Raw genomic sequence first — 21,555 nt, 5'->3', positions numbered from 1 at the left:
AGATTTATGGCGAGACGCTTCGTTGACGTTCTTCAGTTGATTGATGAATTCTAGGATCTACCTCGGGCCATGGTTACCCACGTACTTGGAATCCGGAACACAGTGATTTGCCGCTGTAATGTTGACTGCTAGTAACCGAGGGTTGAAATATGAGACATGTGAACAATTTGATTCTTGTGATCTATTGTATTGGCCATCGATACGGAGATATTACCAGATACCCATATCAAAAGTAGGAAGTGGTCTTTCTACCAGTCCGAAGACGGGACGGCGACCAGGTCTTCTGCACAGTCTCCCCCTTCGGTTCTCCCTCGCGCCTACCTGAGCCAGACTCTCCTGCTTCACCTTGAGATTCCTTGCCCTTCGACATTCCTTGCCCTTCTTCCATATAGCCCCCGCCAATAATGTCTCCATGGCTGTGGCTCAGTCCTTAGTCTCTCGCCTGGAGCTTGGCAATCATTTCTCTCATAACAACCATCTCAGCTTGCATCTCTTTGTTGCTGCATTGCAAGGCCTTGATTTCGTCGCTTATGCTCTTGGTATCACCACCCAGCTGTCCTGATAGGGTGGAAAGATTCCGTGTATGTCCATGCGTGTCTTCTGGTTCGCGGTCGAGAACGGCGAACTTGCTCTTGAGTTTGGCGATCTCGGCTTCGTGGCTCTCCGCCGCCTCTCTCAAGCTATCGACATCCTGCCGCATGGTTGGTGTCGTCTCCACATTCTTCTTGATGTCTCGCTGTATCTCTCCGCCTTGCTGCATTGCAAGATTAAAGCTCTTCTCGATAACTCCGATTCTACGGCTGATAGCTTCCTCAATGTTATAGCAATTCTGCTCCAACGTGGGATGAAAGTCATCAACTCTGTTCCAAACGGCTCGGATAGTTCTCTCGTTGATGAGCTGACGTCTCATCATCTGCTCGGCATGATGGATGGTAAAATGATGAAGGCGGTTCCTCTAGTTCTGTGCCTGATGTCAGCGGCTTGTCGCGTCAAGAACCACGTGGATGCCCATCAGAGTCGTTTATTTGACCAAGGCTTGCTTGATAATTAGCAGTACTCACCACCTTATGTTTGCCAGGCCGGCTCTGCGGCTCTGCGTCAGGGCGATAGTCGCGTGACTGTGGCGCTGCCTCTTCAATTCCCTGCGCACTTCCAGTCGTGTCCCCTCGGTGAGACTCGTGTCCGTCTTTCGACTTCATCGGCCTGGCGTTGGTATCTGATGGCGTGTCTGGAAAGGCATTGTTCTCGGCGGCATGCCAGCGTGCGCTGGCTTCGCGATGTTTCTTCGCCTTGTGATACTTGCGTTGGTGCTTGCCTGGACGGTTCTTCTTGGCTGCCATGGGGGGCCTCGGTAATAGCGAACTGCAGCAGTGACTTGAGACAGGCGCGGGTTCAATTCGATTACGACGAAAATAAAATGCTAACAGAGAACTGCGTAGATTGACTAGCGGAAGAGGAAGAGGAAAGAAGGAAATGTGTCGTGCTGTCTACTACTTGCTGTGGGCGTTCTGGGCAGTGTGGGCAGTAAATAATGTGAGAATAAAATAAAATAAAATTAAAACAATTTCACTCAAGATGCTCTCTTTCTCTATTCTGCTTCGACAAGCTGTTATTTTCGTGCTGTCACTGCACTCGATCACTCAGTTGCCGTATGAGGCGGCAGTTCACTTAGATCAATTCATACGAGGTCGCAGCATCATCCGTCACTTAGCACACAGCCACAAGCCCTTTGAATGGTTTGATGAGTGCATTTGACCAAGCTGATTTCATTTACCACTCGTGATGTCACGAAACGGCGTCTCGGGTCTCCGTGAAAATGCTATGCTAAGCGAGAAATGCTTCTAGTAGTGTGATCATGGCTGTTCAAAATCATGGGGACGCAGAGTGCGATCCATATCTTCTAGACTTCTAAGGCAGACTTCTTGGCTTTCATGTCCTCCACATCTTTCTTCAACAACTCGATCACCTGGCACGCCTCCGCAAAGTGACGCTCCAAGTTCGCATTCTTGTTGTCTGCCTCCACCATACGAGCCTCCAAAGTCACCACCTTATTCTTGAGATGGAGAACCTCGTCCTGCTTGCGCTCAATACCTACCATCCTCTTCATGTTATCGCGATAGTCCTGCGAAAGGAAGTCGTATTTATCGCTAGCGATTGAAAGCTCAGGGCCCACCAGGTTGGCGTATTTCAGCATGTTCTTAGAGGCAAGAGTCATCTGGTCGACCTCCTGAGCCGCCTTTTCCGCCTTCCGAGCAATGTCGATGATGGAGTTCTGTTGCTCATTGAAAGCCTGGATATAGCTCTCTTCGGCGCCCGAGTGCTGGAGAGCCTGGATGACGTCTCGGGTCGCGTTTTGCATTGTGATGATTTCACGTGTCAAGGCTTTAGGGCCGATCTCTGTCTACATTCAAGTCAGCGAGGGAAACCCAGCTGAGTAAGTCCGCACCCGATATGCCCCAAAACGTGCTGCTTGTCCGCAGCCCCAGAGCGGTGTGGTCCCCTTTCGGAGAGTCTTGCACCAGACTTACTCGGGACAGAGTCCGTCTGTGCTGGGAAAGATTAATGACCACTAGCACCCTTTGGATTGGTTGCCGGCCAATCCAAACCATGAGCCCACATCGAGCAGTCAACACCATGAGAAGATCTTGCGCTGAGAGGTAGCTCTGGGGAAATGGAAGTAATATGAAAACATCATCACAAAGCGCAACCTGCCTTCATCATCACCGAAGAAGTGACTCAAGCAAGGACTGAACAGTTAAACCTCACCCTGACGCGTTGGGGCAATGTCTGAGAGCAGCGAGAGATCTGCTTCCAGACACCCCTTCGCGTCTTGGTGTAGCGCAGGTCTGTAAATTTTTCCACGCTTTGCAACGAAGATAGGCAGACTCAAAGCAAGAAGGGCAGTCGAGTGTGAATGTAGCAATGGACTTACCAGCTGAATATTGCCCGAGGCATTGGTATCGTCTTTGGTGCGGATGTTGAGATTGTCCATCTTAGCAATGAAAAAGTATTCGCGGAGGAAGTGTGTGCACGGTGTTGTTAGATGAGAGAGAGGCTTGAAGAAGGGAAGAAAGTTGCGTGTGAGAAGGGGATGTTAAATACTCGTGGAAAGTGAGGGCGGTTGATGGCTGATTGTGATCAAAAGGGCGGTAGGGTACGTACCTGGCGGATTATTTTAATCCGCTGGCTGATTGAGGGAATGGGAGTAGATTGGGCAGATGAAGAAGCAGAAAGCTGTGCAGCCTAAATTTGTATATTCACCATCACTTCAGATGAGGAGTGATTGCGGCCGGTGAGGTGGGGCGGATAGCGGACATCAGGGGAGGATCCAAGTCGAAGAAATAGTTACACAATACACACCAAATCAGATGACGCGATCAGTAAATAAGCGAGGCACTAGAATTAAAACAAATTCAGATGAGTTAGGTACGTAAGGTACTTCAAGCTATCTAAATAGGCAGGAGCAAGTGAAGTTGAAATTCCGTCGGGAAGGAACGACCGATGCTCACGTGGGTCGACGGCGGTGTGGAGCTGCCGGGTCCGGGACTGCGGTCCACACCCACACCCGACACCCGTCTGCATTCTGCCATATCGCATGTCTCTGTTCGACTTCGTGCCAGGAACTCTCTTCAATTTTACCATTCGACGAGGAAGGCGATCAGGAAACCCCTTCATAAAAGTGTACAGCTCCATTTGAAAATTGAACTTCGTCACGATCTCGACGGCGGACGCCCAAGTACTTGTATGCGTCACGCCAGACTTGGAATGTCGAATTACAGCTGCGATGCCAAGACTTGAGGTCGTAGAGGAAAAGAATATTCTAATCATCTTCATTTTGATGATATCTAGCATCCGACGCCTCGTACCAGAATCAAGCCAACATTGAACCCTTCTCAGGCTGGACAGTTTGTGGTATCGCGTTTTCCAGTGGAATCAGTCCTCCACATGGGTAATATTTAACGTCGCCCTCAAATCACACAATTTACGGGTCGCGCTAACAGTTTCCGGTACCTTACGTCAAGTATGAGAAAGCACTCTATAAATTCCTTATCAACCTTGAGAGATAGGTGACTTCTTCCGTTCAGCCTACGCGTTGTTCCGGTTGAATCGCTCCAACGAAGATACCTTTGTCTGCAGCTCGGCCACCTCCCTTTGCAACTGCGCAACGGCGCGGTGCAAACCCGAAACCTCGCTTTCCTGATCTTCGTCCAGCTTATGCGCAAGCAAGTAGACATCGACTATGGCTTCAAAAATAACCAGCTGACCCGTAGCAGCGACGCAGCGCAGCTTGTGGAAAAGTCTGTCCTTGTGCTGGTTCGTGGTGAGGATTGCGGACTTTGTTTCGGCTGCCTCGGCTGTATCATCCTTCACCAAGTCCAAGCCAAGTATGCTGACACCATCTAGAGCAAGTTCCAGCATCTTTCGAATTGTTAGTTAAGCCGACCTGAGGGGAATTGGGTGCATAAAGCAACGTACCTCGTCCGTGGTGAGTTCATGGCCGGAGTTGCTAGTCATGATGAGAATTTGAGATTGACCGCGGTGATCTGAAACTCCAACTTAGGTATTTGACGGCAGTGGATTGAAGGATTCATTAGGATCATATTCCATATAGGAAGAATCTAAAAACTCACCTACAATAGTCGAACGCAAAGTCTTGTTGCCTGGTGCTTTAGCGACAGCCAGAGGACTATGGATGCTGAAGCTGATAGACGACGTGAAAAGAGTTTCTAAGCGTAAGCTGGCTGGTTCCTTGGAGTATCAATGTGTCGATGAACAGAGACAGGAAAGGTTCTTAATTCTGACTGCAGCAGCATACTTGTAGCTATTGGCGAACTTCCTTGAGACCTTGACGCTTCAAGGGAGCGCTTCCTAATCCGCGATGAGAGACCCATTGAGCCGGATTGAGGCCATTGCATACATCAAGGAACAAGGGAGTGTAGCATACATATCCATATCACGGGCCCATGACGGTCTGACAAAAACTTTGGCTTTGTCTTTTCCGCCCCCTCATTAGTCTAGGCATTGAGTCAAGGGGATGACGGTTCCCTTCTAAGCGATTCTTTTCCCTTGACTAGCTTTGTCCACTGCCGGATGATGGCTAATGAGAACAATTAAGATCATTGAGATGGCCGAGCGAGCAAGGGGATTGATCGATCAGGCGCACCCAATAACAGACTCCTGAGAAAAGGTTTCCAAGCCATCAGAAAGTCAGCCGTCAACTCTAAAGAGCTTTTGTTCGACCCGGCTCACCCTGCTCAAATCCCTCGGCTGATCGTTTGCTTACGCCTCATGGTCTCTCCCTCTCAAATTCTGAGAGGGTCGTCACATTTCTCCTTGTCACGGTCAAGATGATCCCGGCGTCAAGTGCACGCAATGTCCTAGGTTTGTACCAAACCAAAACACAAATATCTCTATAAATATCTACATCTATATCTATAAATTCTCATGACCGCTTCAAAATATCCATTTTTATCCCTACTTTACTCATTATAACATAAAAGGCTGCTTGTGCCAGCACACGTTGACAGACAGTTTTACAATCCCATTCTTCGCTTTACTCAACGTACTTGGGAATCGTCGCCATCACGCCATCCTTGGCGATGAGCTCCATGGCCTTGGTGACCTCGTCAATGAAGCGCTGGTCGCCGCGCAAGTCGTCACCAAACAGGATCTTGACGCTCAGCAGCTGGCGGGGGTCGTTACCGCCGGCCTTGGCCAGGGCCTGGAGCTCCTCGCGCATCGGGTCGTCGACCTGGAAGGCGTTGCCCTCGTCATCGACGCCGTTGATGTAGCGGAACCAGGCGGCAGCGACGAAGCACAGGCGGCGGAAGGGGCCGGTGGTCCAGATCTGCTCGGCGATGGAGGGCATGATGAACTGGGGGATCTTGCCCGAGGCGCCGAGGGCGACGCGGGGGATCTGGTCCATGATGGTGGGGTTGGAGAAGCGCTCCATGAGGGTGTTGCAGTACTCGTCAATGTCGACGCCGGGGATCTCGGGCAGCAGGGGTTTGACCTCCTCCTGCATCATCTGCCAGACGAACTTGCGGTATATGGGGTGCTCCATGACCTCGTGGACGTACTTGAAGCCGGCGAGCTGACCGGGGTACGCCATGGCGGAGTGGGAGGCGTTGAGGAGGCGGAGCTTGTGCTTCTCAAACTGCTCGACCTCGTGGACGCCCTCGACGATCTGGACGCCGACCTTTTCAAAGGGCGGGCGGCCGTCGCTGAACTTGTCCTCGACGACCCACTGCATGAAGGGCTCGGTGACGACGGGCCAGCCGTCCTCGACGCCAAAGGTCTCTGCGAGCGACTTGATGTCGTTTTGCGAGGTGCTGGGGGTGATGCGGTCGACCATGGCGTTGGGGAAGGCGCCCTTCTCGGCGATCCACGCGGCGATCTCTGGGTTCTTGAGGCGGGCGAAGGACTCGAGCATGGAGCGGGTGATGGAGCCGTTCTTCTGCATGTTGTCGCAGGAGAGGACGGTGAAGGGCTTCTGGCCGTTGGCGTAGCGCCTGGCGAGCGCGGTGTAGAGGAAGCCAAAGATGCTGATGGGGTTGCCCTCATTGGCGAGGTCGTGCTGGATGTCCGGGTGCTCCGACTGCAGCTGGTGGGAGTTCTCGTTGTAGTAGTAGCCGCTCTCGGTGATGGTCATGGACACGATGTGGGTGTCCGGGTGGGCCATCTTGGCAATGACGGCCTCGCGGTCGTCGGGCGCAAAGAGGAATGAGCTGATACTGCCAATGACGCTGGCGTTGCTGCCCTTTGCGGAGCGCTCAATGAGGGTGTAGAGGTGGTCCTGGGCGTTCAGGACGTCGCGCATGGCGGCGTCGTTGGGCCGGAGGCCGACACCGCAGATGGCCCAGTCGGTCTCATCGTGCTTTTGGAGGAGCCTATCAATGTAGACGGCGAGATGAGCTCTGTGGAAGCCGCCGACGCCGACGTGGACGATGCCCTCCTTGACGACGCTGCGGTCGTAGGTGGGGATCTTTACGGTCTGCTTGCCCTGCTGCGAGGAGATTGAGGACAGATTGTTGCTGGTGAGCTTAAGGCTTTCCGTGCTGTGAGGCATCTTAGGATTAAGTGAACAATTGGTACAGGATGTAACTGATCAAATGTCGAGAGTGAATTAACGGAGAGGAGCTCGAGGTTGAAGGTTGAAGTGATCAAGAACACACCGCTGTCTCCTGAGTCCTGACCGCAAGTTTTTAATGAGACTGACAGCCCGATTTTTGATAAACTGGGCCCGGTGACGTTTTTGGACTGGTCCGGCCTGATAAACTGGGATCAGAGGTGGAGCTACCGAAGCACACCTTGCCACTATCACTGACCTCAACATTTTGGCAACTTGGAGAAACGAGACCTCTGTGGCTTGAATAGTCTCTGAAAACCAATCAATAGGCGCGGGTGGTGGTTTAGAGTCGACACATTTCGGTCTCAAAAATTTGTTTAATCTAGACCGAGTTACAGCTTCGAGAAACGAACGTGGACGCTGAACAGAACGAAATCCGTCCTCTCCGAAAGCCTTGCCTATATTTAGCACACATGATCAATCCCCAAACCCTTCGTATATCCGAGCTGTTGGCCCTGCAGTGGTCTCGTATTGTTACCAACGCAGCAGAGCCGTGGCTGGACGTCTAATCTTAAATTCACTCATGTGACCAATTTTTTGAGAGACATTGGCAGTGGCTCTCGAGTTCTGACTTCTGAGCTTCTCCAATTCACCTTGGGGCAATTGCTTCTCCGCCCGGTGTGCAGGGTAACGATGTTGGGGAAGCTTGTGGAGAACCCCCCCTTATTCATCGGGCCCCGGCTGGGCCAAAAGCTGGAGCACGCCCCTGAGAAAAAACAAAATCTACTGAGTGGCGGTGCTACACAATCCCGACACCGATGGCGCGAGTCATGGGTGTCGTCGATGAACTGAACTTGCTACGGCCACATACGCGGTTCTGGCCATGTGATGAACTTCCACAACCGCCAACAAGCTCACTCTTGGCATCTTTTTCTAGCTTTCAATCCTGGGACCGGCGCTGTATTTACTCGTCTGGCTACTACTTTGCTCATCGCTCGTCTTCACTGCTATCTCTAGTGGCTACGTGGTCCGACAAGGTCAAACATTTAGTGTTGCAGCATAGATGAGGACCATGCTTCTCAACGTCCAAAATGCCACGTGAGCTGTCCTGAAATAGAGACCACAAGTCGTGCGTCTCGGACTATTTTCTTCCTGCACTGGGTTGGAATGAGACGAGCGTGGTACGAGAACGACTCTTTTGTGTAACATTCACCCCAAGCTGCCTCTAGCTCTGGTAATCTCGACATGTAGCCTCACTTTGAGGCCTCGATTGGCTAACCATCCATGGGAAGTCCACATGAAGCCAATTGGCTCTCCAAATCTAATATACCCTCCTTGAAATTCCTTCTTCCCTTCTTGAATACCTCTTGAGGATTCAATCAGATCCTTGCCTTGATGTGGTCCACCCAGTCCAGCACCAACAGGATCGCGATGAAAAGGTTGATGAGGAAGGCAAGACCTTTTGCAAGAGCCGTTGATAGATCGCCGTCAAAGAAAAATCTGATCATGAAGATGAAGAAGCTCGTGACAAGGCATCTCATCATGCTCTTGAGGACGCGGCGTCGGCGTTGCAGGTGCTTCTGTTGCTCCTCATGCTTTTTCTGCTCCTCGTGCTTCTGCTGCTCCTCGCGCTTCTGCTGCTCCTCGCGCTTCTTCTGCTCCTTCTGCTGCTCCTGGACCTGCTGTTGGCCCTGGCACTTGAGTTGCTGCTCGTCCACTTCCATCTTCTCATTGTTGTCTTTCATCGAAATCTCGAACCAGTCCTTGAAAGTTTGAAGAAAGCTTGGGGTCAGAAGAGTCTCGTCCAGGACGTCTGAGGACTGAGAAGGATCATTGTCCGAGGAGGACTGCCCCTTCAGACGGGCAGAAATTTGTCGATCTCTGGCCAATCTCTTACGCTGCCACTGGTACTCGGTGAGGGCGAGTGCCAAGCTGAGCACTTCGGGATGGCCCTCCAAGCCCTCTGGAGCAATAGCCTTGATGAAATGAGGATCGGAGACAACGTCGTCTGACATGTTCGAGCAGGGCAAAATAGGGTAGTCTAGCATCAGCTTCAGAAGCTCCCGTTCCTCCTCGGCCTCCTGTGGCGTTCGACGGCGCGTTAGGCTCGCTGCCGACGGAAAAGGATAGTCGCTGAACCCTCTCGGCTGAGTTTCCAATGGATCCTTAGCCCTTTTGGAAGAGCCTTCTCCCGAAGAGTCAAGGTGCTCGGAAGCCTTGTTGCGAAGTAAAACCTGTGGCATGACAGATTCATTGATGTACCGAATGATACGGTCTTTCGCTTCCTTCGAAACCTCATTAGGCCTGCCAAGTTTCAGGCGATTCATTTCGGCAACGAGACGTTGATTGTTGAACACGGCGGGGTTGTCCTCAACGCCATCAGGAGCAGTAGCTTTGACCATGTGAGAATCGGGGTCAACGTCGGTGAGGTGAGAAGCAGAGACCTTGTTGACCACGTAGTTCGATTGGTTCAGAGGGGGCAGGTTTCTCAGCTGCTCTGGGCTGGCGAAGAGGGTGTTCTTCCACTGCTCCAAGGAACCATCCTCAGAGTCGTCATCGGCATCTTCAGAGTCATCGACGCAGCGCTCTTCTTGCAACTGTGAGAAGTGTGTGAGTTGGAAATCTTTTCATCAAGGATGCCAAACAATCCACCCATGGCATATAATTGAGGCAGTAAAAAGATGAATGTGAGGAAGGGCGTACCTGTCGCCATTTGCGTCTGCGTCTTTCAGCACTGCGGTTGCTGCTGGAGGGCAGCTCAGGGCCTCCAGGGTCGGAAGCAGACTCTGACATTGCTTAGTACTGGCCTGGCGATGATTTTTGCTGATTGTTTGTGATTTGGAGGATTGAAGGGAAGATAAAGAGTCGCCCTCCGCTGTGTGGTGTGAGGACGAGAAAATTGTGTGTTTGAGCTGGTGAGTGTGAGATGAGTGTAGAAGGTGGAACCAAGGTGATTGATCCAGGCGAGGAATGTACGCAGCTGCCTCAGTACTGTGTTGTTTATACAGGCCCACTCACTTGGCCCTCATGGCTGCAGATTTACTTATTTACCCGTTGATTTAAGGTGAGGGAGATCCTAATCCACTTTGAAGCCTGCTAATATCAGCTACAGTAGCTGCTGAAGTGCTGGCCTTCCCTACAGTCCATTGCTTACTTGAGGGGAGAGAGATTTATCTGCACGTGTAGTGTACATTTCATGTCAATGGATGAGGAGCTACATTGATATCATGGGTTAGGTGACGATTGACGAAAGCTATCTGAATCAACAGCCTCCCAGCACTACCCGCGACGTCTAAGCGTACCTATGAAGGCATCGTCTCTAAGACCAACCTCCCGGACGCTGCCATTCTCTCAATTCACAACCCATTTCCCTTGTCAGTGAGAATGAGCATTTCTTAGGCCTCTTTATATCTCCACTGGTCTCATTTGGTGGGTCATTCCTCCAGCTCCGTGTCCGCCGCCTTATCCCATGCTTCCTGGCAGTTTTCCACCCCGTGCTCAGCATAACCCTGGACCTTCCACATGTACTCGATGTCATGGGCTGAGAATAACTCAGCGCCAGGTTTCTGGCGAACAACTGCTTTTGTTTTGCCCTTTGCGACTGCAGAGTTATCCTTGATCTGCTTCTTGTTCCGCTTCTTTGTCGCAACCGTAGAGGTCTCAGGCCGTGCTATCTGGGTGTTCTCAGAATTCTCTGCAGAATTGCCAGTCTTGTTGGTATTCTTTGCAGTCTTATTCTTGTTTTTCTTCTTCTTTGCACTCTTGGTGATCGCCGTTTGTTCGATTTCGGCTGGAGCTATGTTCTCTGCAGTCTCAACAGTCTTGCTGGTCTTTTCCTTTGTCTTGAGCTTGTTCTTTGCACCCAGGGGGATCAAAGACTGATCATAGTTCTCCTTGGTGTTTGTACTCTTTTCATCCTTCTTCTTTGTCTTCTTTTGCTGCTTCTTGTTCTTGGCCCCGGCTGACGCTGCAGCGACACGTATGGGGACAATTTGAATTACCTCATCGCGCACCTTTTGTAGGTGAAGGAGCATGACCACCATTTCAATAATGGGCTTCTTGAGCTCGACCGGAAGGGGCTCTACCAGGTCAAGGAGCGGATTTCCATCCCGACCGAACCTTTTTGCGAGTTCTCGAATATCGTCGCCGAGCTCGTTCAACAATGAATCTACAGACTGTTGATACCGATGAGATTAGTTTCCGCTTTGAATTGAAGATGGGGCCGACCGATTGTAGACAGCCTGTGATGTTTACCTCTTTGGCATTGTTGTCTTCAGGTGGCAGTCTTCTCTGCTGAACACTCATGGTGATATCTGTGCTAAGAAAGAACTTAGTGCCCAGATCTTTCTGGGTCGCTCTTTCACATAAAGCTCACCGCGTGGGTATATTGGTGATGGATGGAAATCAATTCTTCAAGAAGTTTTGGGGGATGGAAGATAATTTGAGAGTTGAGAGGGTGACTTGGCACCCAGAAAAAGGTGAAGGTGCTGGAGAGGTTTTGCTGGGTCTTGAGGTCGTTGGAGATGAGCATTGGAAGAAATCGTCAGGCGGATCCCCAGAGCAATAATTAGCAGACCACAACAGGCGGCACAATGGGCAGGAGCGAATGGAATTATGGTAATGGGGCAACCCAAAAACAAAGCCCTAAATTATGATAGATCTAATGCTATGGTGTTGGCACTGCTATTCTATCTGATGCAGTCATTGGCCTTCTGGAAATAAAGAACTTTTAGTTTGCTGATTTATCCTTGGCACAGGCAAATCAACCTTTTGCGGCTGAGTCGAATCCTCTCATCACTCTTCATCCAGTTCAGGGTAGTGGCGGTAGATTCCCTGAGAGTACTTTTGTCTACGGTCGCTGGCAAGATACGCCTTGATCTTGGGCCGCTCCTTGACAGCATCGTAAAGCTCGAAAAGACCTTTGTAGTCGCCCGTTCCTTCGATTCGTTTCAGGGCATTGGGAAATGCAAATTTAAGACCGTCGACGCACTGCTCAGGTTAGCGATCGATAAAAATGATAGCCCCACTGACAACGAAAATCTTACCTGGAAAAGAACCAAGTCAGCGTATGTGAGAGAATCTCCATAAAGCCAAGGGCCCTCGCCGCTGGCCTTGCTCTTGAGCACCCGCTCAAAATAGCCAAAGAACTTGGGCAGCCGGTTGGCAATGTAATCCTTTGCCTTAAGCTTACTCTCCTCCTTCTGATCCTCATAGTACAGCCCCGTCGCGATGGGGTGGTGCGTGTCGTGAGCCTCGTTGCTAAGCCCATCCAGAGCCGTCAGCGCGAGGCCGTTGACGGTGTAGATGCCGTCGTCATCCTCTGAGATCTTGGGAGCTAGACCGAGGCGTGGCCCCAAGTAGAGCAGGATATTGGGCGTCTGGCTGATGACGAGGTCTCCGTGCTTCAGGATTGGAGGGGCCAAAGGAGGCGGGTTGTGCTCGTCGCCCAGGTTCTTGTTGTCGATCTGGGCGAGGACGGTCTTGACGCCGTCCTCGGTCTGCGCGGTGTCGGTGTACTCGGCGCCGGCTTCCTCTAGGAGGAGACGGACGTGCTCGCCGCGGCCGGGGATGCCTGGCCAGTAGATGAGCTGGTAGGACACGTCCTTGGAGGACTTTTGACGCTTTGCGCTGGGAGTGTCGGACATTTCTTTTGGTGATTTGAATATTTCAATGAGATGGATAAGCTGAGAGGAATCAATTGCGGCTCGGGGTAGGGAGGTGGTAGGAGTACGGCGGTGAGAAGGTCGGGTGTGTGTGTGAGGTGAGAGCTCGTACAAATGAACGCTGTTCCGTACGGCGGGCGGCTCAGCATGAAGTCATAGGGCTTACTCGAACCATTCCGCTGCCAGGGGCCACGGCGGGGTAGTGGGGGTTCTTGCAGCCGATGGCGGGGCAGCACGGCGCTATCGAGCCCCGATCCGTATCGCCCGAGGGGTACTGCAGCTCAGCTGTCCCCTTGTTACATTGATGTATCCACAACATAAGGCAAACAAGCCAACTACGCCCTCGAAGAAATCCATGGCGGCTTTTTTCTTTTTCAACAGAGAACCTCAAAAGAGCACACTGAGTTATCACTCCAGTAGGAAGCGTACCTGGATGCGGCATGTCCGTCTCTCATGATCCGTACATGTACCTACCCCCAGATCTATATCGCGGCACGACGTGGTAACGTTTACTCCCTCACCAGAAGGCACAAAAGCCACATCAGATAACCCGCTGAGCCAACACACACTTGTTTCCGAAAGGAGCACGATAAGTAAGTCGGCTAAGCCTCCTATGGATCCATCGACTCTAGAGCCTCCATATCATCTGTCATCATCTCACGTAAGCCTGCTGAGATATGCAGCCTGCCGGGTCTTTTGTACTCCCGCGAGGGGTCCCGAAGCCAGCACCTGTTCAGCTCCAGCCCCGCTATTACGCCCTGCGGACCTGATTCAGTTCCACTCCGTTTCGCGAGAACGATGTTTATTGTACAACTAAGCAAACCCGAGGGATTCTTGGCATTCTTTCATCTACAACAACTATGCCATGTACATGCTCAACCGTTGAGCTTTATCAAACATCGATGACCACTGGGAACCATGAGGAAATGCAACGCCGGCTCCATATCCTTGTCGCACATCCCTTCCATTTCAGATACGACTGCTTTTGGAAAGGCTTTGAAGAACCTGGCTGTAATCAGACGGAGCTCTATGCGTGCCAGGTGTCTCCCCAAGCATGCTGTTCCCATGCGTTAGCACTGGCTTTTTCGACGGTCAATATTATGAAATTCGGGGGACTTACTTCTGGCACCTCCGCCAAACGGCATGGTGCAGTCTTTCATTTCTTGTGTAGTGTGTTCCCATCTCTCGGGGTAGAATCGATACGGGTCCGGGAACGCATGTTCATCCCGGTGAAGGCTGTACGCCTGAGTCGTGACAGTGAATCCCTCGGGAATAAACTGCCCCGCGAGTTCCGCGCCGCCCGGCGGCACCAGCCTCGGAAGCCCGCACGGCAGCGCCGTATAGAGCCGCAGGGTCTCGTTGACAATCCAATTTACATACGTCAGCTCCTTGAGCTGTTCGTAAGAATAATTGTCCGGCAGGGCGTCGAGCTCCTTCATGAGCTTGGCCTTGATCTCTGGGATCTTGCACACCGCCCAGACCAGATAGATCATTGAGTTGGCGGTGGTGTCGCTGCCGCCGACGATGAACACCTGGGCGTTGTCGCGGATCTCGATGGGGTTCCAGGTCTCCTCCTCGCCGGCATTGTACAGCTTGGAGAAGACGGTCGGGTTCGGGTCTGATCCGGTCTCTTCGACGCGCTTGGCGTGGCGATCCAGAGCGCCCTGGGCGTAGTCAAAGGTGCGGTATTGGATGGCGGTAGCCTCTTTGAAGACGGGGATCGGGAGGTAGAGTGAGATTTTGGCGATGGTTGGGAACATGGACCGTAGGCCGCCGACAAAACCAAGACTGATGAAATCGTTGACAGATCGATTCTTCTGTTCGGTGCCATGACTGTTAGCACGTGGAGTTTCCCAGCGGCCTAATCAGATTCTGTAGTCAAGTAGCAACATACCTTGCCGCTTTCCAGGTTGCCAAAGGACTCGCCAAAGGCCAGGTCGCCAATCACGTCAAAGGAAAGAAACATGAACCACTTTGCAATGTCCGCCGCGCCTCGGGCCTTGTTCTCGTCACTAATACGCTGAATGGCCAAGCGAACCTTGCTGTCAATGCGAGGGAGGAACGTCTTCAAGCCAGTCTCCGACATGGGGTTCGACAACAGGCGCTTGTACTTGCGGTGGATCTCGGGACGGATCTCGTTGAAGACGCTAGAGGAGTCTGTAATGAGCAAAGAGTAGAATGGCGACTTGAAGAAATTGGTCTTGACACTGTGAATCCGTTGGCATGTTGTTGGATCAGAAATGTCGACCTCGTGTGGACTGTATCGCACCACCGGCCCGTACTTGGCGTGGAGATCATGGATCCAATCTGGATGGTGTGCGGTGATGACCTTGAACGTCGATGGTAGTGTCGTAAACCTGGTATACCATGGCCCTGGAATGTTCGACAGTGGGTTTGTGAGGCCGGCATAGACGTACTAGACGAACCCTTGTTAGTCTAGAACACGGACACGAATCACAATACCATACCGCAGCCAGTGCAACGCATACAAGCGCACCACCAAGGTAAAGGGGATTTGTTTTTAGTAAATCCATCTTCGTATCAAATTAAAAAAAAAGCTCTTTACTAGCAAGAACGGCTGCAATCTTGGTGTAGACCAACTCTCCATCAACTTTTCTTTATACCCCCACCCGGACTTTGCTGAATCTATCGACGCTCGTCGGAATCCCCCAACTCGACCGGCCAGCAATATTGGTCAGCCGTAACTCATCGTATATACAGTGAAACGACACTGACGCGTGATGCGTGTTCTACGGTTGCTTCGGGATGTTTGCTTCGGCCAGTCAGGTCAGCGCACAAGGGAACGCTGGGGCCACGGGAGGACAGCGGAAGTCATCCGGTCTACGAGGTTTGAAGCTCAGACACAGAGTCTGACACTCCCACCCGCACGATTCATACAGTACGTACCTGTAATCAAAAGAATCATCCCTAGAATTACCAGTTGCAGTAGCCCTCTTTGTGATTTCAGATGAAATACAGCACCCGCTAGTTCCGCTCGTTGAAAGACGGAGGTAGCGAAAGTCCGTTCAGGTGTCCGTCGGCTCCCCGGCGAAATTGAAGCAGAGTATTGTTTTCAGTTTGTGTCTAATTATTACCGACTTGCTCATCTTTTCTCGGCCATTTATGACCCGAGAAAGTGGTGCGTTACTTGTCCGTCTTCATCACCGTTGACAGGTAGAGTTAGGCCACCCTTGCGCCCCGTACTTGTAGATCGAAACTTTCAACTTAAATCGATCTGGTCTCGTTAACTCAAACTTCACTCGGGTGAGTTGATGCTACGTGGATGACAAAAAAGTCTACATTGGCCATCTACATCGGATAGGGCTAAAGTTGCACGGAGCGAATACGCCTGAGCTTTTCCGACCGACCGCGAGCGACAGAAAGTTTACTAGGAAATTCCTATTTAAGATTGACCTGCATAAAGATTTAGCTTATCCGCGAGTGGTATGTGCTCCGGACATCAAAGTTTGTTTCTAAAAGTGTTCATGGAAGAACGACCTTGTAAATGTAGTGTTTTGTTTCGCTGCGTAGTAAACGGCACGAGTGGAGGTGCCTAGGCCATGAGAGACACGCCGCGGACCGCGAGAGAGTTCAATTGGAGTTTCGGCAAGTACCTTGGGAACAGAGGATGATACACAGAGGTGGGAAGCTCCCGATGCAGATAGTTTGGATTTGGCGGGCGTGCCATCGCATTCGCTACTTTTGAGATAAAATGTTTCATCGCCTACTTTCCCCCATGGCTGCGCAAATGAGGCTGACTACTTGTTTGTGGCACAAGTTTGAACTCACATCAGTATGTGCATGAGGCTTTCCACTCTTTGCGTATGCGATAGCAGTGTTTCAATCGCACAAACGTAGCGAACGGTTCTCATCCGTTTATCCGACTAGCCAGTGACTGGGAACATTGTCTCAAGGAATTGGTCGCGTTAGATACAAATTCGTTTACATGCCAATTGTTACACGACGCGATGGGGCATGATACTCGTAAGAAGCGGACAAGTTGTTTCTAGACATGGAATGTGGTCCCGCAGCCAAGAAACTGGTGCGATTGAGCACACCTTTGAGTGATGTTAGATGGTGAGACATGCATAGCCGAGCTGACATGCAGCGGTAGCCGACCTGCACGATAAATGGAGTAGTGGAAGGATGATCCATCGTAGCCAATTCGAGAAGAGAGAAAGCCGAACACGCCTCAGCTGACAGTGGTGTGTTGGTACATGCACAAGGACTTTCACGAGGGAGCCTTCTCGGCTCTTTCTAGACTGGTCGACGCAGCACAGCTTACTCTCAGAGACAAGATGCTTCTTTTTAGCTAAAGGACAGCGTTTCTCAGAGCCTCAATCCCGTCAGACGCATTTGCGCTTCTTCAGGGTTCCAGGCAGAGCATTCAGAGCCGGCTGACGAGCAGCCACTGGGGAACATTCACAAATGATTCTGACCTCGGGTAAGGGGAACCGAAGCTGCTGAGCTATAATCAGGGAGTAACCTCGGGAGACTGGAATGGCTGACAGGTGACTATGACCCCAGCAACCGGTTCAAGGATACTCAATCTGTCAGGCCACATGCAGCAATGTGAGTTGAGACTATGGATGCCCAAAGAAGAGAAAGAAAAGGAGGCCGTGATTATCATTGAAAGAAGTTGCTATAGATAGCAGGCCTGTAGATGGCATCGCCTAATCAGCTGTTGAGCTTGTGAAGTGCCATTGAATCAATCCTAGCAATGATTCCGGGCTCGAAATGACGAATCCTGCATTGGAAATCCACACTTGCTACTTTCGTCTCCGAAATTTCGACATTTCAATTAACTGCGCAACTGGTGATTGTTCTTTAATTACTAACTATTGCCCTTTGTTGCGTCGTCTTGTTCCGCCTTTATACCAATTTGAAAGCCCTCAATCCCCATCTTGGATTTTCTGTGAGACTGGGTCTGATTTCCAATTCTGGAATCAACTAGTCGTGTGAGAGTTGGAGCGAAATGGCCGTATTGTAATACCTGAGTAAATCACATGTGTTTGGGTTCCCTTGCTGTTGCGTGCCATGCAACTTGCTTACTTCTTGTCGACTCAATTGAGAGGTCAAAAAACGGCCGTGTAAGCAGATTGCAAGGCGTCACCGATTTCAAGTAGTACCTGTCAGGCAACAACGAAAAGATTTATCCTGCTTTTTGCAGAAGTCGTAACAGCTGATTACTTGACGGATAGCAGCAGATCAGTCTAGACAACATTTCACACCCTGGACCACAGAGTACGTGGCAAATGTCTAACTACACTAGGCTGCCGTGCGCCTTCAACGTCAAATCTCGCATTGGTTGGCAGGCACGCAGGTCGAAGAGGCATCGTCGCACAAGACTGGCTTAGATGTCTCAAAATCAGCCTGGTGTCCCATCTCGAAGTAGGATTCGTTGATTGAATTTCTTGGCAAGCTGCTTGTGAGACCCCTATTATGCTATCCTTTTTCCATATATAAGTAGTTGCTAGACACTTTCGAGCTTTGCCAAATGTCCCGTTTCTTGTTTCCTCCATATCTTGACCGGCATTCTGACTACCTTGGATGCTTCATTTCTACTTGTGTCTTCCTTGACGTTCTGTTCGAAACACGCCGTGATGAGCTCGCCGCATTTAGAACTCCCTTTACAATACAGTAGAACCAGCTCAGATGAGCGCGAAACTCTACTGGTGTCGTCCAATATCCCCACTTCATATATTCCAGCCGTTCGTGTGGAAGATCTCTCAGCGTTCATACCGCTTGCCGATACACAACCTTGCACTGCGCAGACTGGAAATGACACTTCAACCAGCCGTCTCTCGACTCAATCAGACTCATCACAGCCGGCGCAGAAGGAACCTATCTGTGACGAATGGAGACACGCAAAAACCATTTCGCGAACAAGCTGGTCTCGTTTATCTTACGGATGGCTCGTTCATCTACCCGCTCTGGCGACAACAGGGGCCGTCCTTGCCGTGGGCACGTTGGACATCTACTGGTACTCAGATCGTGGTCCAAGTCCAAATGGGCGTCAAATGGACCCTGATACCATTGCCAACGTTTTGCAACTCGCAGCGAAACTGCATGAGATATTGATTGTTGCCTCACTCTCGGCCATCATGCTGTCCATGTTCCGCCGCCGTCTCATGACGAGTGGCGTACGTCTGGGGTTTCTCACCGGCGGCTACCGAGCTGGTGATTTGTACTATCTCGGCACATCGGCATTCAGGCGTCATGGTCTTCATCTACTGCAAGGCTGGGACCTTTTTCTTGCCTCTTTTCTCGTATTCACGACGGTTATGTCGACAGTCGTTGGCCCAGCATCGGCAGTTTTGCTTGTCCCTACCTTGGGATGGTACAACTTTACCGGTTCCGGTTTTGACAACGATGAGCTACAGCTTGCGTCTTATGTCACGGCAAAATACGCCTCTTCCAAGAAACCGCCCCCGGTACATATGGCGGCTTACCAATGCGAGAATTTCGAAGGCGTTTACCAGGAAGGTTGCCCAGCGGCGGGCTTCTCGCAGATATCCAGCTGGATTTCCAGCTTCGGGTCGACAGACCTCACTAATAACCTTACCTTCCAATCAACATCATCCGATATCCGCCGGCATCTACTATCGACTCAGGACGAGCCCTCCATTAATTCAGCTACGCTGAGCACAACCCCAGCGCATCATCTCATGGCAAGCATCGGCCTGTTCCAGAAATACATCGACAATGTCAAAATTGGTGCCATCTCGGAAGAGTCTCGTTACCGCCTCATTACCAGATCGTCGTCTCACGGCAATGTTTCGATTTCCCTTCATCAGCCGTTTGTACAGTCCAAATGCGATGTATACAACAAGAAAACGCTTTGGGAATCAAAGGACAAGGCTTACTACCCTGTCGACTTCATCAACTGCTACGGCAATGTCGACTGCGATCGTGTCAAAAAGCACGGGAAAGCGTACGCTCGTCCCATAATGACTGACCCGGCGTTTGATGATGACTCGCTGATCACAAACTTCATGACTTGGAACCCGAAATACAACATCTCAGTTGTCTTCTTGACCGGACAGCTCCCAAACTCCACAATAGTGAGAGACAAGAAGGTGGAGGAGCATCTCATCTACCTCTGCACTCTATCCGCCAGCTGGGCCCCTTCGACTCTATCCCTTGACCCAAAGGTAAGCGACGTCCTCCAGTCTAGTCTCGATCACGATTCCATGCGCGCCTTGTACCGTAACGTTCAGACAAGTACTATGCAAAATCCAAACGTCCACAGCATCCCGCTCTCGAACGAGTGGCTCCATCATCTGAACCCTTCCTGGGCCTTCGCCGACAACTCGGCAAACACGACGGCGCTGTCCCGCATCGTGTCGACCTTCTCCGCCAAGGACAGCCTTAATGGCACCACGCGATTCCTCTTCGCACCCGTGTCAAGCGTATCAAACGATACGGCTGCCGAGGCTCTCCTCGCCAAGGTGTTTGGCGTGTTCCTGACCGAGGGTCTCGCGCGTCTATATTTTGGCGCCACGACGGGCGTCATCACCAAGAAGGACGACACGGAACTGGCGTTTCTCAACTTCAATCAGCAACACGGCGTCAAGAGCGGGAGTTACAAGTTCACGCCGTTCAACGCAACACATCACCGCTTTGAGTATAGAGGCGTGACGACGGTCGCCAAGGACTCTTTCGAGACTGTAAGGAAAAGCTTTGATACCACGCTCCACATTGATCTGCACGCGGAGAGATTCGGGTACGGCACGGGGCAGCAGCGCGGCACTCTGATGTTTGCGCAAATCTTGATGTACATTTACCTGGGAGCCGTTGCGGCATACGGCACCTCGATTGCGGTAGGATGGGTACTCGAGTATTTTGGGGCGGTATTCAGGGGTAAGCGTTTTCATATGCTGAGTGTGGTCCCTTGGGCAGATTTGCAGGATCTTGTCATCCTCTTGCTGCAGACGCCGCCGTCTTGTGACGAGAGTATGAAGCATGCCAGTGTAGGGGCGACATCTTCCAAAGTCTGGGAGAAGATTGTTAGGTTGAAGGCGGATGATGAGCTCAAGATGACTTTGGTGTTGGATGAAGCGGACGATTCTTTACCAATCGATCAGACAGGACGGCATCGGTACTTTTAGGGGCTTGGTGTAATGAGCGCTATCGAGATATGCATGACACATGATGTGTTATAGACGACTATTTATACGCTACCATTTGACAGCAGATTGATTGCATTTTGACTCGGGGAGTATCTCACTCTTACCTTGATATATTGTCTATAATTGAATGCAAAAGAGTCTCTCTATGGCTTAGCCTAGGCTAGGTAGGCTATGAGACCCAGCAGCTGGATCAAGAAGGTACCCCAGAGGGTCTGTTACTATTTTAAGAAGAAGGTGTATTGATTCAACTGTACAGCATGCAAAGTTGACGTTGCTCTCTTTCCGCTAAGGAGACTACCCGTAGTTATATATCTATACACATGCAGTGTGGGCCAACGAGAGCTCCGGAAGATGAACGACACTCAAACCTAGCGCCAGCCCAGCACGCCTCGGCAACTTTTAGGATTGAGACCCTTGAGACATTTTAGCTAATAGCTAACAACCGTATCAAGGGTCGGAAGTTGCAAACGGAAGAAGTATTTCCTCCATCAGCCGAGCTAAAAGTGGTAGGTTCAAATGTGCTCAGAAATCGAAATACGGGTGGAACGAAGCAGACGCATACCGATTCGTCTATATGCGGGAATGACAGTGTCTCTGAAATCCGCAGCATTGCATTCCGCGATGTCTAAGGAATGAATCCCTCGGACTCGCCACAGATGTTTGCGGGAATTTCGTTGTTCATGCTGGATCT

General features: G+C 51.0%; 9 protein-coding genes across 9 annotated transcripts; 1 reads left to right on the top strand and 8 right to left on the bottom strand.

Moving 5' to 3' along the window:
- Positions 1-430: 430 nt before the first annotated feature.
- Positions 431-1,340, bottom strand: CORC01_00952 (uncharacterized protein; the record flags this gene model as incomplete). Its single annotated transcript, XM_022612608.1, has 2 exons — positions 431-955; positions 1,062-1,340. 2 exons carry the CDS (start codon positions 1,338-1,340, stop codon positions 431-433), a joined length of 804 nt encoding a protein of 267 aa, XP_022480769.1.
- A 560-nt stretch (positions 1,341-1,900) lies between these two features.
- CORC01_00951 (uncharacterized protein) lies at positions 1,901-2,992 on the bottom strand (the record flags this gene model as incomplete). The annotated part of the gene is made up of 2 exons (XM_022612607.1): positions 1,901-2,401; positions 2,933-2,992. The coding sequence occupies 2 exons, from the start codon at positions 2,990-2,992 to the stop codon at positions 1,901-1,903; spliced, it is 561 nt and encodes a 186-aa protein (XP_022480768.1).
- Positions 2,993-4,086: 1,094 nt separating this feature from the next.
- CORC01_00950 (uncharacterized protein) lies at positions 4,087-4,515 on the bottom strand (the record flags this gene model as incomplete). The annotated part of the gene is made up of 2 exons (XM_022612606.1): positions 4,087-4,419; positions 4,477-4,515. 2 exons carry the CDS (start codon positions 4,513-4,515, stop codon positions 4,087-4,089), a joined length of 372 nt encoding a protein of 123 aa, XP_022480767.1.
- A 1,039-nt stretch (positions 4,516-5,554) lies between these two features.
- CORC01_00949 (mannitol dehydrogenase domain-containing protein) lies at positions 5,555-7,069 on the bottom strand (the record flags this gene model as incomplete). The annotated part of the gene is made up of 1 exon (XM_022612605.1): positions 5,555-7,069. The coding sequence occupies one exon, from the start codon at positions 7,067-7,069 to the stop codon at positions 5,555-5,557; it is 1,515 nt and encodes a 504-aa protein (XP_022480766.1).
- A 1,379-nt stretch (positions 7,070-8,448) lies between these two features.
- On the bottom strand, positions 8,449-9,862 carry CORC01_00948 (uncharacterized protein; the record flags this gene model as incomplete). The annotated part of the gene is made up of 2 exons (XM_022612604.1): positions 8,449-9,666; positions 9,773-9,862. 2 exons carry the CDS (start codon positions 9,860-9,862, stop codon positions 8,449-8,451), a joined length of 1,308 nt encoding a protein of 435 aa, XP_022480765.1.
- A 641-nt stretch (positions 9,863-10,503) lies between these two features.
- Positions 10,504-11,374, bottom strand: CORC01_00947 (uncharacterized protein; the record flags this gene model as incomplete). Its single annotated transcript, XM_022612603.1, has 2 exons — positions 10,504-11,244; positions 11,324-11,374. The coding sequence occupies 2 exons, from the start codon at positions 11,372-11,374 to the stop codon at positions 10,504-10,506; spliced, it is 792 nt and encodes a 263-aa protein (XP_022480764.1).
- A 489-nt stretch (positions 11,375-11,863) lies between these two features.
- On the bottom strand, positions 11,864-12,714 carry CORC01_00946 (glutathione S-transferase; the record flags this gene model as incomplete). The annotated part of the gene is made up of 2 exons (XM_022612602.1): positions 11,864-12,058; positions 12,115-12,714. 2 exons carry the CDS (start codon positions 12,712-12,714, stop codon positions 11,864-11,866), a joined length of 795 nt encoding a protein of 264 aa, XP_022480763.1.
- Positions 12,715-13,607: 893 nt separating this feature from the next.
- Positions 13,608-15,266, bottom strand: CORC01_00945 (cytochrome P450; the record flags this gene model as incomplete). The annotated part of the gene is made up of 4 exons (XM_022612601.1): positions 13,608-13,789; positions 13,853-14,549; positions 14,627-15,148; positions 15,222-15,266. The coding sequence occupies 4 exons, from the start codon at positions 15,264-15,266 to the stop codon at positions 13,608-13,610; spliced, it is 1,446 nt and encodes a 481-aa protein (XP_022480762.1).
- Positions 15,267-18,752: 3,486 nt separating this feature from the next.
- CORC01_00944 (uncharacterized protein) lies at positions 18,753-20,843 on the top strand (the record flags this gene model as incomplete). The annotated part of the gene is made up of 1 exon (XM_022612600.1): positions 18,753-20,843. The coding sequence occupies one exon, from the start codon at positions 18,753-18,755 to the stop codon at positions 20,841-20,843; it is 2,091 nt and encodes a 696-aa protein (XP_022480761.1).
- Positions 20,844-21,555: the final 712 nt, after the last annotated feature.

The sequence above is a fragment of the Colletotrichum orchidophilum genome (genome assembly GCF_001831195.1).
Source record: "Colletotrichum orchidophilum strain IMI 309357 chromosome Unknown Scaffold_5.1, whole genome shotgun sequence".
Lineage (NCBI taxonomy): Eukaryota > Fungi > Ascomycota > Sordariomycetes > Glomerellales > Glomerellaceae > Colletotrichum > Colletotrichum orchidophilum.
The sequence above is the reverse complement of the archived record's forward strand: the minus strand, read 5'-3'. Positions and strand labels throughout refer to the sequence as shown.